Here is a 13447-nt window from a genome sequence, read left to right as displayed (position 1 = left end):
GAAAAAAAGCTCAAAGCCTGCTATTCCTTATGTCACAAGGATATTGTCAGAGAACGTATAATTATACCTCAATATTATAAGAACAGCATTACATAAATATAACTCATAATTTTTACCATTAACTTGCCATCTATATATATTTAAAGGCTTCAGATAATGTATAAAGGGTTTCACTAAATGAAAGAAACAGAACATCGAGGAATAAAACCATTATTTTAGTGTATAATTCGAATTGTTTTGATAGTGTGAAATTTGACTCTAAAATTCAAAATAGTTAAATCATATTCTCAGTTGAATACGGAATTTGCAGTAGGTTCTAACACCCCAAGTTAGGTAAACAAGGAATGTAGTATTTGACTTTAGACATCAGCAATGTCAGAAGAGATGTACTGCAGGACAATCCTGTTTACAGCCTGGGAGTTTCTCTAAAGTCCCACTGTGAGTCATCCAAGCCTATGCATAGGGGTTTTGTATCAATTTTGAATAAGATTGATAGTTAATTGGAGATAGGGTCGCTTTCCTCTGTTGGCTCCGTCAGGTTCTTTAATAAACTGTATAATCCTTTTCATGAAATTATGTCTCTAAGTCTTTTCCAGGTTTCTTTAAGTTTTATCATATCAAAACTAGTACCAAACTGAAAACAATCACATAGAGATACAGGTTAGGACATATTCTCAAATCACTTTTTGAGAGATAAGGTATCAGATCCTCTTTTCAAAGTTCTAAGCACACAATACCTGTTTTCTGACTGGTGCCAGAAATTAGAGGAAGAAGGGCAATCTGAGCTTGTAAATCAAGAAAGAATTTTAAAGCCTCTTCATGAACACATCCCTGGGGTGTTTTGTACCTCTCAAATTGCACTGAGCCATTTTAAGTTTTGTCAGACTCTCTTTTTAACACTGCATTAAGTCCAACTAGGGCCCCTCAGGCTTGATAGTTGTAAAAGTATATAGTTTTTGACTACTTTTCATCTATCTAACACAGAATGTTAAACTAGCTTAACCTTGGTTTTTATAAAAATCAGAAGTGCTTTTGGAATGTTAGCTCTGTGTTGTGCCTAATGCCATGCAGAATCCATTCCTCTCCCTAAGCAAACTGGTACTTTTTTCCAAAGCAGTTAACTTACTTCAGGTACTTGAATCATCATTCTTTTCTTGGAGGCTAGAAGTATCAGACCTATTTTTCCCACAGTCTACTCTTAATCTGTGTGCTTCTGTTTTTTTTTAAGTTTATTTATTTACTTAAAGAGAGAGAACAAGCAGGGGAGGGGCAGAGAGAAAGAGAGAGAGAAAGAGAGAGAGAGAGAGAGAGAGAGAGAGAGAGAGAGAGAGAGAGAGAGAATCCCAAGCAGGCTCTGCAATGTCAGCATGGAGCCTGATGTGGGGCTCAAACTCACAAACATGAGATCATGACCTGAGCCGAAATTAGGAGTCTAACGCTGAAACCTACCGAGCCACCCAGGCATCCCCTGCGTGCAACTTTTAATGTTACTTACACAGAAGAGTAAAAGTATATTTGCAGTTGACCCATAGAAAGCCTCTCAGGCCAGCCATCAGTAATATTCTACTTATTCTTACTTTGTACATGGCACTAACAGAGGTGGAAATTTTATGGTATATGAAGTATAACCTCAAGAATTAAATGAATGAATGAATGAATGAATGAGTAAGCAAGCAAGCAAACAAGCAAAAGAAAAGCCAGGGTAGGGGCTGGCCTGTGTCTTGCTAGCCCACTATTTTATTGGACTTAAACAAAATTAAAAAAAAAAAAAAAAGTGAGAGAGAAAGGCACAGCTAGGAACATTCTTTCTGGCAGTTGCAAGAGGTGATAGCTGACCACTTGACAGCAAGTAAGAAAGCACAAGAACTAATAGTAATGGAATATTATGGATTTGCTATTAATAGTATTTCATTATACTTTGAGAGCATGTCAGTATTAAAATTATTGATGGTCATTCAATTAAGAAAAGTTTAGATGGTACTTATTGTTTAGTAAGACAGAGATTGGGTAATGATTCCAACCTAATTGGTAAAAAAATAGAATTATCATTTTAATCAATTAGAGATAAGATTCTCTTTTCTGAAATATTTAGTTATGTCGAATACTTCATTTCTTAGAAGTCCTAAAAAAATAAAACTCCCTCTGTAGCAAGGATAGTCAGTCTCTCAAATAAAATTGTATTAAATACATGCCACTACCTTCATGGGCCAGAAAGCATGCTATATTTTTAATAATATGTCTTTCATTAATATAATTTCTAAAAAAAATAGTAAAGATTTTTAAAGGTATATAGTAAATGTAAAGATGTACATACCCTCACATTTAGACCAAGAATTTAATCTTTTGGTAGAGTGAATAAGAGATGATCATCTCTAATTTGAGAGTCCATAAAGTACTTTGTTCTTTTTTGGACAGTCCATCTCAGACTTTCTCACTACGTGTCATTAGCAAATCTTGTTGAGCCTTACTTTGAGAATCGTACATTATGGGCACATTTAATGTTTATGTGCAATGAAAAATAGACTTTAACCAGTCTTCCTAATGGTTATTTAGGACTCATTGGCTGCTGTTTTTATAAACCACTGTGTCAGGCCTATCTCTTTGCAGTCCTTCACTGTCTTAAAATAGTTTTTGTTCTTGTTTTTTTTGTTAAAAATTTTTAAAATTATTTTATTTTGTTTTTTATTTGAGAGAGAGAGAGAGACAGCCCATGAGCGGGGGTTTTAATGATTTTGTTTTTAAGTAATCTCTACACCCAACATAAGGCTCAAACTTACAACCCTCAGATGGAGACTCACATGCCTACTGACTGAACCAGCCAGGTGCCCCTTAAAATAGTTTTTAAATGAGAGGAGCACCTGGCTGTCTCATCTGTAGAGCATATGACTCTTGATCCTCGGGGTCATGAGTTCAAGCCCCACATTGGGCATAGTGCTCACTGGGGAAAAAAATTGGGTTGTCCTATTGGGGCACCTGGGTGGCTCAGTCAGTTAAGCGTCCAACTGTTGGTTTTGGCTCAGGTCATAACATCACGGTTCATGCGTTCGAGCCCCGTATCGGGTTCTGTGCTGACTGCACAGAGCCTGCTTACAATTCTCTCTCTCTCTCTCCCCCCCCCTCTCTTTCTGCCCCTCATCTGCTCACACACTCTCTCTCTCTCAAAATAAATAAATCAACTTAAAAAAATAGTTTTTAAATGAACATTACTTCTGCCTGCTGGTAGATGTAATTCCAATATAGGAAGTTTGACAAGAGCCTTTAACTATATTTTTAGTAACTGCACTTTATCTTCCTGTTACTAATATTGATGCCATTCCTAATCCAATAAAAATAGGTTAATTGATAGTAAGTATTAATCTTTGGCCATAACTGTCAATTTTTTAAAAAGCTATATTATTTCTTCCGTTTATATAAGTAACACATCCTTTGCAAAAATATCAGAAATGTAGAAAAGCATAAAGGATAAAAAAGATCACCCATGATACTTCTGCCAAAGACAACCATGGTTAACTGTGTAATATTTGTTTTTCTGGACTTTTTTTATTTTCATGCCAGAAACACGTGTACATGTGGCATCATGTTTTCCATAGTTGTTTTTAATATAATCTTGTTTGTAATATGCTTTTTAAAAAACTTTCCAAGTGAAATTGACTGATAACTCTTAAATGGAAAACTTGATTTTAGGGGTGTTCTTCCTTTTAATTTTCTCATATCAGAGAGTAGGATATAGAGGACGATAGATGTAAAGACTATAAATGTAGTTGAAAGGTAAAAAGTTCCCACCATTTTCAGCTCTAGGGTTTAGAAGATGTGAGGGCACTGACACCCAGGGACACCACTTCCATTGCTGATGGGCATTATTTATACCTCTCATGAATTAATACTGAACAACAAAAACATACTGATTGACATTGCCTCGTAGCGGAAACCTCATAATGTGCAAGGAAACATTATACTCAATATTGAGATCATGAACTAAAATAATTACAAATTTTCCCCCTTTAAAAAGGAAGACGTGAGGGGTGTGTGGATGTATGCACGTTATTTTTTGTTTTGTTTTGTTTTGATATTTAGATTGTCTCAAGGGGAGAACTAATATCGTCATTAAAATTTTGATTATAACCAGCATTCTCATTTGGGAGTGGAGTTGTTAACTATTCCAGACTGCTGTCAAGACCTTATTTTAAGTAAGATGTTTTTCTTTTATGTGACACTTTATGAGGTTTTGCCAAAAATGACATCAAACATATAATTCATTTGAGTGCTGAGTTTCTTCCACATCTTGCAGCACTTAATCAAATTTGAAAAAGATAATCTCTTCACAACTTTAGAGTGTAAACCTGTGAATGTGTTGCATTAAAACTTACTTTAGACAGTTTAATCTGTGTGGTATTGGGTTGATTTTTTTTTTTAACGATTAATGCAATATGCTGACAGTTTTGAGCGGCTATATTTTCAAAATTCTTCATATAAACTCCTGGCAGATGGTACAGATACAGGTTTTAAGTATTTATAATTTTTCATGCAAAAAACAGATAATCCCTAAATTATATTAAAAACTACATGAAAGAATTTGAAGTGCCAGAAAGGACAAAGAGAATAAAGAAGTTCTCAGAATGTGAAAAGATGTGAAAATGTTAAGAATCCTTAAGACTCTATTTTGATGTACAAAAGTAGTTTATATTGATTTTTTTAATGGTCTCACAGTATGCTTATTTAAAGCATGCTGCAGTATTTTTAAAATGTGAAAGTGGGCTAGCCTTAAGAAATGTCATGAGCATCAGAAACTTTGATCTTGAGTGAGGTCTGTTTACAGTGAATACTTCTGTGCAGTCATCAGAGTTTTGGTCCTGAAAGGCACATCCAGCCCTACCTTTCCATCATATACATAGAGAGCCAAAGGCCAGCCAATAAAAGGGCTTACCCAAATCACACAGCAAACTCCTAAGTCCTCTGGCTGCCAGTCCAGTGCTGTTTCCACAACTCTGTTCTTCAATTTGATCCAACCTTGAGTAGATACAGTCTGTAAAATTTTAATTGGTATCTATTAAAATCTACTTTGGTTTTGGTGAGAATAATTGTTTCTAAAAGTCTTTCTTCAAACCTAGAGTCTTTTAAAGAACATATTATTGTCATACTAGTGTCTTTTGAAAGACTAAACATGAAATTTTGCAATGACTGGCAAAAAATTTAAATATTATAGAAAATGTTAATTTCTGGTAACATGGCAGACTGAGTCCAAACTGATCCTCCCACTGAAAACAACTAAAAATGTTGTATATAGCATAAAAACATTTTCTCATATTATCCTGTGAACTTGCAAAACAAACAAACAAGAAACTAGCCAAATAAAATGAGAAATATCCAAACCAGGGGGGCACCTGTGGTGGGTCAGTCAGTTAAGCATCTGACTCTTGATTTTGGCTCAGGCCATGATCTCATGGTTCGTGAGATCCAGCCCTGCATCGGCCTCTGTGCTGACAGCTTAGAGCCTAGTTAGGATTCTCTCTCCCTCTCTCTCTTTCCCTTTGCTCTCAATAAACAAATAAATAAACAAACAAAAAAATAAATACATAAATAAACAAACTGAAAGAAAGAAAAGAAAAGAAAAAGGAAGGAAAGAGAGAGAAGAAAGAAAGAAAGAAAGAAAGAAAGAAAGAAAGAAAGAAAGAAAGAACGAGCCACACCAGGGAATAAGATGTGAATTAAGAGAATAAGTGGAGCACTAGATCTAGATCAAAGATCTAAAGATATTTGCTAAACTGACTGAACTAGAGAATTGTTTTTTGAGGTCTTACAAAGAGACAGTATAGAACCTAAGATCTTCTCAAGGTCTCTCAACTATCCCATATAGTTGGGAGCCCAAAGGTTCTCATCCTTAGTGGCAGGGAGAAATAAAAATAAGCAGAAGCATCTTATCCCCATCAAAGAAAGAACTACAAGGAAAACTGCCTATCTTGAATCATGGTGCTGAGCATTTGGGGACAAGAGCATTTCCTACGAACCATAAACACATGGCAGCTTTCTCATCAGTTTAGAGCCCCAATTCACCCTGCCTGGGTGGCGTTAAAATCCCCCAGCCAAGAATTTAGCTGGACACAGTCCTGGATCCTTAGTACTCCCAGAAGCCTGTTACAAACAAACATAAGTCCTTTCAGGAGAAACCTGCTTTCATTCACTGTGCTCAAAGAAAATTCAAAATAAAATGAGTGGCTCTGAACGAAAACACACAGATTCAGAATACAAGTACCTGACAAAAAGCTAATAGAAAGAAGAGACAACAGAATCAGACTCACAAACTCTTCAGTTTTTATTTAGACCCTAAATGTTAAATAAGTGTATGTCATACAGGGGGCACCTGGCTGGCTCAGTCAGTGGCACATGCAGCTCTTGATTTCAGGGTTGTGAGTTTGAGCCCCTTGTTGGGTGTAGAGATTACTTAAAATCTTTAAAAAATAATAAGTATATATAATACATTTCAAGAAAAGTTTAAAAGTACTATATAGAACAAGCAGATTTTATTTTATTTTTTTAAGCTTTATTTAAGTAATCTTTCCACCCCATGTGGAGCTTGAACTCATGACCCCAAGATCAAGAGTTGCACACTTTCCAGCTGAGCCAGCCAGGCACCCTGGAACAAGCAGATTTTAAAACTAACTGAGGGGGTACCTGGGTGGCTCAGTCAGTTAAGCATCCGATCTCAGCTCAGGTCATGATCTCCCAGTTCCCGAGTTCAAGCCCCGTGTCGGGCTGTGTTCTGACAGCTCAGAGCCTGGAGCCTGCTTCGGATTCTGTGTCTCCCTCTTTGTCTCTGCCTCTCCCCCACTCATACTCTCTCTCCCTCTCTCTCTCTCTCTCTCAAAAATAAACATTAAAAAAAATTTTTTTAAATAAATAAATAAATCTAACTTAGGAAATCTCCTAGAAATCAAAAGTATATAATAGTTGATATTTAGGTTTTGGGGCATCTAGGTGGCTCGGTTGCTTAAGCATTCGACTTGATTTCAGGTTAGGTCCTGATCTCACGGTTCATGAGATTGAGCCCCACATTGGGCTCTGCACTGACAGCATGGAGTCTGCTTGGGATTCTCTCTCTCTCTGCCCCTCTCCCACTCATTCACACATGTGTGCACTCTCTCTCTCTCTCTCTTCTGTCTCTCAAAATAAACATTTTAAATCCAATAGGTTTAATAGCAAAGTAGACATAGCTAAAAAGAGTATTAGTAAACAGAAAGGTAAAATTGGAAAATTATATAGATTTCAGCCCAAAAAGAGACAGGAAACCTGGAAGAATAGAAAAAAAGATCTAATAAATCTAATCAAATTCTAGGAGGAATTCAAAGGACAAGTAGAGGCAATATTTGGAAGAGCTGATAGCTGAAATCTTCTGTAACTAATGAAAGAAATCAGTTTACAGGGTAAGGAAGTAAAATGAAGAAATCTACAAGAGGATAAATAAGAATAAATCCAGATCTACACACACCATGATAACATTCAGAGTAGTCAACACAAAAAGACCTCAAAAGCAGCCAGAGAGAAAAACATTACCTTGAAAAAAGCAAGAGCTGATTTCTCAACAGCAACAAGCACGGACATAACACAGAATATTATCTGTAGTGTATTGAAGGAGAATTTTCTTCAAAGAAACTGAGAGACTTAGCTACCTGCATACCTTCACTAAAGGAAACTCTAAAGGGCATACTTCAGGCCAAAGATAGGCGAGCTTATATGGAAGATCTGTACTGCAAACAGAAAGGAACATAGAAAGTAGTAAATATATATCTAAAGAAATACTGAATGAGTAAAATAATAATGCCTTATTGAGTTAAAAATAAAGATAATAATTAAAATACATAACAGTGGGGCACCTCGTTGGCTCAGTCAGCTAAGCGTGTGACTTCAGCTCAGGTTATGATCTCAGGGCTCATGGGTTCAAGCCCTGCATCGGCCTCTGCTGACAGCTCAGAGCCTGGAGCCTGCTTCGGATTCTGTGTCTCCCTCTCTCTCTGTCCCTCCCCCGCTCATGCTCTGTCTCTCTGTATCTCTCTCTCTCTGTCTCTCTCTCTCTCTCTCAAAAATAATTTTAAAAAATACAGGGGCGCCTGGGTGGCGCAGTCGGTTAAGCGTCCGACTTCAGCCAGGTCACGATCTCGCGGTCCGTGAGTTCGAGCCCCGCGTCAGGCTCTGGGCTGATGGCTCAGAGCCTGGAGCCTGTTTCCGATTCTGTGTCTCCCTCTCTCTCTGCCCCTCCCCCGTTCATGCTCTGTCTTTCTCTGTCCCAAAAATAAATAAAAAACGTTGAAAAAAAAAAAATTAAAAAAAAAAAAAAACATTAAAAAAATAGCACATAAGCTTGGAAAACAGGTAAAAGGAGTTTCGAAAAGTATTCTTGTCTGGATTCTTGTTCTGGAAGAAAGTAGAGATACAAATTAAATTTAGACTGTAACACATTAAATATCCACATTGATAATTTAGGAAAACTACTAAGAGGACAGGAAAAGGTCATAACTTCCAAAATAGTAGAGAAAAATATGGAATTAGAGGGAAGCATATAACCTGAAAGGCAACAAGAAAGAAAAGAAAAAGATATGTAAACTGAACAGAATATTAAAAGCATCAGTGCAAAATAAGATAGATGAAATAAAATATAGATATATCAGTAATTATATTGAAATAACTGGAAAGTCCAACTCTTCACCTAAAAGACCAACACTATCAAACTGGATTAAAAAACACAAATTCAGTCATATCCTGCTTACATGAGAAATATCTTAAATATATTGGACAATCTCATCTTTAGGGCAAAATGTATTATTATGGTTAAAGAGGATCTCTACTTAATAACAACATCTTCACTCTTCCAGGAAGATGTAACAGTCCTAAATATGAATGGACCTTGTAACACAGACTCAAAATGTATGAACCAAATTGAAAGACTTATAAGAAGAAGTAAACAAGTCCTTCATAGTGGGAGATTTTAACACATTTTTCTCAGTAAATAAGCGTATAAAAAAATAGATAGAGGGGTGCCTGGCTAGCTCAGTCAGTGGAGTATGTGACTCTTGATCTTGTGGTCATGAGTTCAAGCCCACATGGGGGGTAGAGATTACTTAAAAAACTAAAATATTTTAGGGGTGCCTGGGTGGCTCAGTTGGTTGAGTGTCTGACTTCTGCCCAGGTTATGATCTCATGCTTGTGAGTTCGAGCCCCCTGTCGGGCTCTGTGCTGACAGCTCAGAGCCTTGAGCCTGCTTTGGATTCTGTGTCTCCGGCTCTCTCTTGCCCCTCTCCCCCCACCAAATAAATAAACATAACAAAAAAAAAGTTTTTTAACTAAAATCTTTTTTAAAAATAATAAATTTTTAAGTAATAAATTAATAAAATATAGACAGTTTTGTGCTATATAATTAACATGCTTGATATCATGCACATAAACAGAGCGTTACCCTCAGTAGCTTCAGAATACACTTTTTTCTAGCACTCTTGAAATTTTTATGGAAAGTGGCCACATGGTGGGCCATAAAGAAAGTTAGAAAAATTTCAAAGGATTGTTTTCAAATTGACTACCTGCTTCAACAAAATGCAGTTGTTAACAATAACAATTGATTTTAAAATTACTGATATTTGAATATACTGATGTGGCTATTACAATACAAGAAAATTACTGGAAACATTTCCCATGTAAAGAAGCTAAAAAAAAAAAAAAAAAAACAAGCAAAATTAACCCAATGAAGTTTAAAGAAGGTAATAATAAAGACAGAAATCAGTAAAATAGAAAACACTTGTTAGACTGAGGTTAGATTTAATTTTTGAGAACAAAAATTAAAATAACCAGTAATATAACTTTTTAGTCCCTTACACATAGTAGATACCCAGAAAATTGATTTGATTTTGTTGTATTGGACATTTGTCACTTATTCTTTCCCAGATGACCTTCCAATCCAGAGAAAGTAACTACTTGTTATGTACAAGGAGTGCCATAGGGAAGTTAATATTAATAGTGCTAGTTTTATTAGTCACAAAAAGTTGCTATTAAAGAGAGCAGTAGAGAGAAGCAGACAGACATGCAAAAATACAGTGTCTAAATAATATTTGGTATTATTTCTCTTCTGCAAAACAGCCCAGGGATGAACCCTTAATGGTTGGCAGCACATTGAAAGACCCAGGTTTCTTTCATCTTATTTTTCTGCCATCTCCTAGGCTGTTTTCATTGTTCACATGATTGAATCTGGCCTTTCAGGAGGGAAGGGGAAGGAATAAGTACCAGACAAGTGGCTTCATCTTGAAGATGAAGATGACTCAAAAGTTGCACAGAGAAAAAAAAAAAAGTTGCACAGAGCAGTTTTAGTCATATCGTAGCATCCTGAAATCATATGCCCATACCTAGCTGTAAGAAAGGCTAAACCACGTTTGAGTGGCCGACTGCCCAGCTAAAACTTAGTGTCAAGGGTGGGAAAGGTGGGGTTTGGTTCTACCACTAAAACGTAAAAGGGGAAAATGAATTTAGGGAGGAAATTAGCAGGTGTTGTTACATAATATAAACAAAGGCTTAGGAAGAACCAAAAAGGCAGTAGTCCATTTGGTCAGGAAAAGCTTGACCAAGTATCTGAGCCAGGTTTTAAGAGATGAGTAAGATTTCACTGCAAAATAAATGAAGGGCAATAAGTAGAGCAATAGTTGGAAGACTGCCCTGCAAAGCAGGAATCATAACTGATTCATCTCCATATGCCTGGTACTTGCCACAGTGACTGGCAAAATAGAGGCATTCAACAAATAATTGCTGAAGGAATTAATGAAAGTAACTTTTGTTTAAATGGATGATATATAATGTATAAGGGGAAAAAGAAAATAAGAATGCAGACTCAAGATTATCTATTTTTCTGAGCATGAATTTATGGTCAAATGAAGAGCACATAGGAACATATAATGAACAAAGTAATTTCAGATAATAAGGGCTATGAAAATAATATGTAACAGGACAATCTGATACAGCGACTAGAGGACTACTTTAAATTGGGTAGATGTCAGAAAGGACCCAGTCAAAAGACAGACTTCACAAACAGTAATTAGAACACACACACAAAATATTTTTTAACAGCTTTATTGAACACTAACTTAAAGTGAACAATTTGATGTGTTTTGGCATTTGTATACATCTGTGAAACCTTCACCACAATCAAGACAGTGAACATATTCTTCAAGGTCCAACATGTTCTCATGCCCCTGAGTAATCCCATTTTCAATCCCCAGGCAATTACTGAAGTTCTTTCTATCACTATAAAGCAGTTTGTATTTTCTACAATTGTATTTAAATAGAATCATGTACAGTATGTTCCCTTTTTTTGTCTGGCTTCTTTCACTCAGCATAAGTATTCTGAGATTTATCCATGTGGCTGTGTTTATCAGTAACATTCCTTTTATTACTAAATAGTATTCCATGATATAGATACTCCTCAAGTTTTTGTATAGCCATATACTTTTCTCTTCGACAAAGATGTAGAACTGAAATGGCTAGGTCATATGATAGGTGTATGTTTAACTTTTTGAAAACTGCCATACTGTTCTCCAAACAGCTCATCCCATTTTACATTCCCACAAATAGTATATGAGATATCCTATCGCTCCATCCCCATTAACACTGGTGTAGTCACCCTTTAATTTTAGCCATTCTAATAGCTTGTAGTGTTATCTTCTGGTTTAATTTGCAGTAATTAATAATGATGTTGAGCATCTTTTCATGTGCTTATTTGCCATCTGTATATATATTTTTGCTGAAGTATCTATTCAAATCTTTTGCCCATTTTTATTATGTGTTTTCTGCTATTGGACTTTGAGTTCTTTACATACACTGGATACAAGTCTTTTCAGATAGATGCTTTTGCAAATATTTTCTTCCAAATAGTCGCTTCTTTCTCGTCCTCATACCAGTGTCTTTTGAAAAACAAAATTTTTCCATTTGGATGAGGTCTAATTTGTTCACTTTTTTCATTTTTGGATTGAATTTTTGATGTTGTATCTAAAAAATCTTTGCCTAGCCCTAGGTCACAAAGATCTTACCCTATGTGTTCTTCTAGAAATTTTATGGTGTAAGATTTTACATTGATGTATATGATCCACTTTGAGTTACTTTTTGTATATAGTATGAAGTATGAAACAAAATATGGTTTAGTCATGAGTGCCTGAGGCAGTGAAGCAGTGTTAGGAGTCTTCTGATTTGGGTAAAGGTAGGGCAGGTAATTTGAACTAAAACAACTAGAAAAGCTAGACAAATATTTAAAATCTTTAAAAAAAATTTTTTTAACACATTGGAAAACTAATAAGAAAGTGAAGGAAGAATGTCAGGGCTAACAGCCAGTGAAGAATGGGGGAAATGGCAGAAACAACCAATAGAAATAATTTATGAAGGGACTCTAGAAATTGAAATTATCAGAAATACTCTTTAAAATAAATATACTTACTTTGTTCAAAAAGTCAAAGATAAAACTGAGTGACTACCCCTCTTAAGAAATTAGAAAAGAGAAAAGCAAATTAAACCCAAAGAAAGAAGAAAGAAATAATAAAAAATAAAAGCAGAAATTAGTGCAGTAGAAAACATGCATGTAAGTATAGCGATGACAGAGACAAATACATTCTTTTAAAAGATTAATCACATTGCCAAACTCTTCATTAACTTGGATAGGGAAAAAAAGGTGTAAATAATCAATAACAATTTAAAAAAAAAAACATAATTATAGATCCCATGAACACTAAAATGCTTTCAAGACAATACAAACAAACTTATGCTACTAATAAATATTGCACCTTACTAAGACTAACCTAAGAAGAGGTAGGATTCTTAGAAGTAGAATGTTACTTCTAACTTAGAGAAATCAAATCCATAGTTTAAGACTCACAAATAACACCAATCTCACAGAAACTCTACCAGACAATAAAAACAGAATGCTTTACTGTTCTATTTATGAAGACTGTATAAGAAAACCTGGTAAAGACATTTCAAGAAAAGATAATTATAGGCCAAACTCCGTAAATTCTAAGCAAAATACTAGTTTATCAAGTGAAGCAGTATTTTCAGTGCATAATACATTCTTATAAAATTGGATATATTCCAGGCATGTAAATTTGGCTTAAGATTAAAAATCAACCGATGTAACTTACCATGTTAATAGAATCAAGGGAAAAACATTTTATCATTTTGATAGAAGGAGAAAGAGCATTTAATAAAATTCAACAAGGGTTCATGATTTTAGCAAAAAGTTCTAGCACACTAGAAATAGGACTGCTGTTAAAAGTGTACCTAAAACAACCTATAGCAAATATGCAGAATGGTATGATGATAAAATGCACATTGTAATTTCTTTTATTCAACATCATTATAGTCATGAAGATTTACTGGAAAACTTAGCTGGTATAATAATAAAGAATCAGAGGTAAAAACATTTAGAAAAAAA

The 13447-nt window shown here is 35.3% G+C and overlaps 1 protein-coding gene and 1 long non-coding RNA gene across 4 annotated transcripts in view; one reads left to right on the top strand and one right to left on the bottom strand.

Annotated features, from left to right (window-relative positions):
- Positions 1-13447, top strand: part of CWC27 (CWC27 spliceosome associated cyclophilin) — a 194950-nt gene that overhangs the window by 100040 nt on the left and 81463 nt on the right. The window contains exon 12 of one of the 3 annotated variants that reach the window (XM_019414334.2): positions 4075-4381. The exons of the other annotated variants lie outside the window; for them this stretch is intronic. Coding sequence (XP_019269879.1) covers positions 4075-4154 — 80 coding nt within the window. The 3' untranslated portion in view covers positions 4155-4381. Of the gene's footprint in view, positions 1-4074; positions 4382-13447 lie in introns of those variants that run through there. 3 annotated transcript variants of the gene reach the window in all.
- Positions 4811-13447, bottom strand: part of LOC128778302 (uncharacterized) — a 107285-nt gene continuing 98648 nt past the window's right edge. The window contains exon 3 of the long non-coding RNA XR_008423843.1: positions 4811-5023. This is a non-coding gene — a long non-coding RNA (uncharacterized LOC128778302). The remainder of the gene's footprint in view (positions 5024-13447) is intronic.

Source organism: Panthera pardus, unplaced genomic scaffold (assembly GCF_024362965.1).
Source record: "Panthera pardus isolate Hobbes unplaced genomic scaffold, ASM2436296v1 HiC_scaffold_2, whole genome shotgun sequence".
NCBI classification, from domain to species: Eukaryota; Metazoa; Chordata; class Mammalia; order Carnivora; family Felidae; genus Panthera; species Panthera pardus.
Note: the sequence above shows the minus strand (reverse complement) of the source record. Positions and strands in the feature narration are given on the sequence as shown.